Genomic DNA, 932 nt, shown 5'->3' on the forward strand with positions numbered 1-932 from the left:
CCCGCGGGCCCCCTACCCGCGAGAGCCCGGGGGTCTCCCTGGCCCGGGTCCCCGGGAACTCGGCCGCGTCCACCGGCCCGGCCTCCGGCAACAAGAAGGGGGTGTGTGTGCGCTCGGCGGGGGCGCGGACCGGCCCGCCTTCCTCCCGCCGCCCTGACCGCCGGCTCCCCTCCGACCCGCCGGGCCGCTTCCTCCCTCCTGACAGCGGAGATCGCGGGCAGCGAGAGGAGTTTAGGGGAAGGCGCGAGCGAGCGGCTTCCCCGGTGGCTGCGCGACAGGGTCCGAACTAACAGTTCCTGGGGAGCCCAAGAGCTGAGGAGGCGAAGGGGCGCGGACCGCGCCGGGCGAGGAGCCCCAAGACAAAAGGCGAGCGCCGGAGCCGCCGCCGCTCCCATCGCGCTCCCCCACTGAACTGACCCGAACGGGAGATTCAACTAAACCCCTCAGCCACAAACTCCTCGGGCTGCGGCAGCCGTGGCCGCGCCGAGCCGGGAGCCCCGGCCCGTGTCTCTCTTACCTACACAGTGCATGAGGCGGTGGCGCCAAGAGTCGAGTTCCCGCCGGAATCCTCTCCTCTCCGCCGCGCACCGAGGGCTCCGGCACTGAGCAGCAGCAGCGGCGGCGGCAGCAGCGGCGGCTCCTCCTCACCCGAACATCAGGGTCCTCCAGACCCAGGCGCCCCAACAAACTTTATTGGTAAATTTCCTGTTTGAAACTAATCAGACAGTTTCCAAGGAAAGATGGCGACGGGTCTGAATGGCCGTGCCAGGAGACAGCGCGATCCTGTGAGCCCTGCGCTATGATACCAGAGTATTGTTTGCATTTCCAAGAGCAACAAAAGGCGAATAATTCTTTCAATAACGATCCTACATCGACAAACAAGCGGCAGCAGGTTCGAGGCTTTGGGGCCGACACAGAGGAGGACTCCTGAG

The 932-nt window shown here is 66.3% G+C and overlaps 1 protein-coding gene across 2 annotated transcripts in view; it reads right to left on the reverse strand.

Moving 5' to 3' along the window:
* Positions 1–618, reverse strand: part of LCORL (ligand dependent nuclear receptor corepressor-like) — a 152,984-nt gene extending 152,366 nt beyond the window's left edge. Inside the window, exon 1 of one of the 2 annotated variants that reach the window (XM_008588288.1) lies at positions 518–618. In XM_008588288.1, coding sequence (XP_008586510.1) covers positions 518–530 — 13 coding nt within the window. In that variant the 5' untranslated portion in view covers positions 531–618. The remainder of the gene's footprint in view (positions 1–517) is intronic. The other variant, XM_008588281.1, reaches the window with a different exon arrangement.
* Positions 619–932: the final 314 nt, after the last annotated feature.

This window comes from Galeopterus variegatus, unplaced genomic scaffold (genome assembly GCF_000696425.1).
Source record: "Galeopterus variegatus unplaced genomic scaffold, G_variegatus-3.0.2 Scaffold123, whole genome shotgun sequence".
In the NCBI taxonomy this organism is placed as follows: Eukaryota; Metazoa; Chordata; class Mammalia; order Dermoptera; family Cynocephalidae; genus Galeopterus; species Galeopterus variegatus.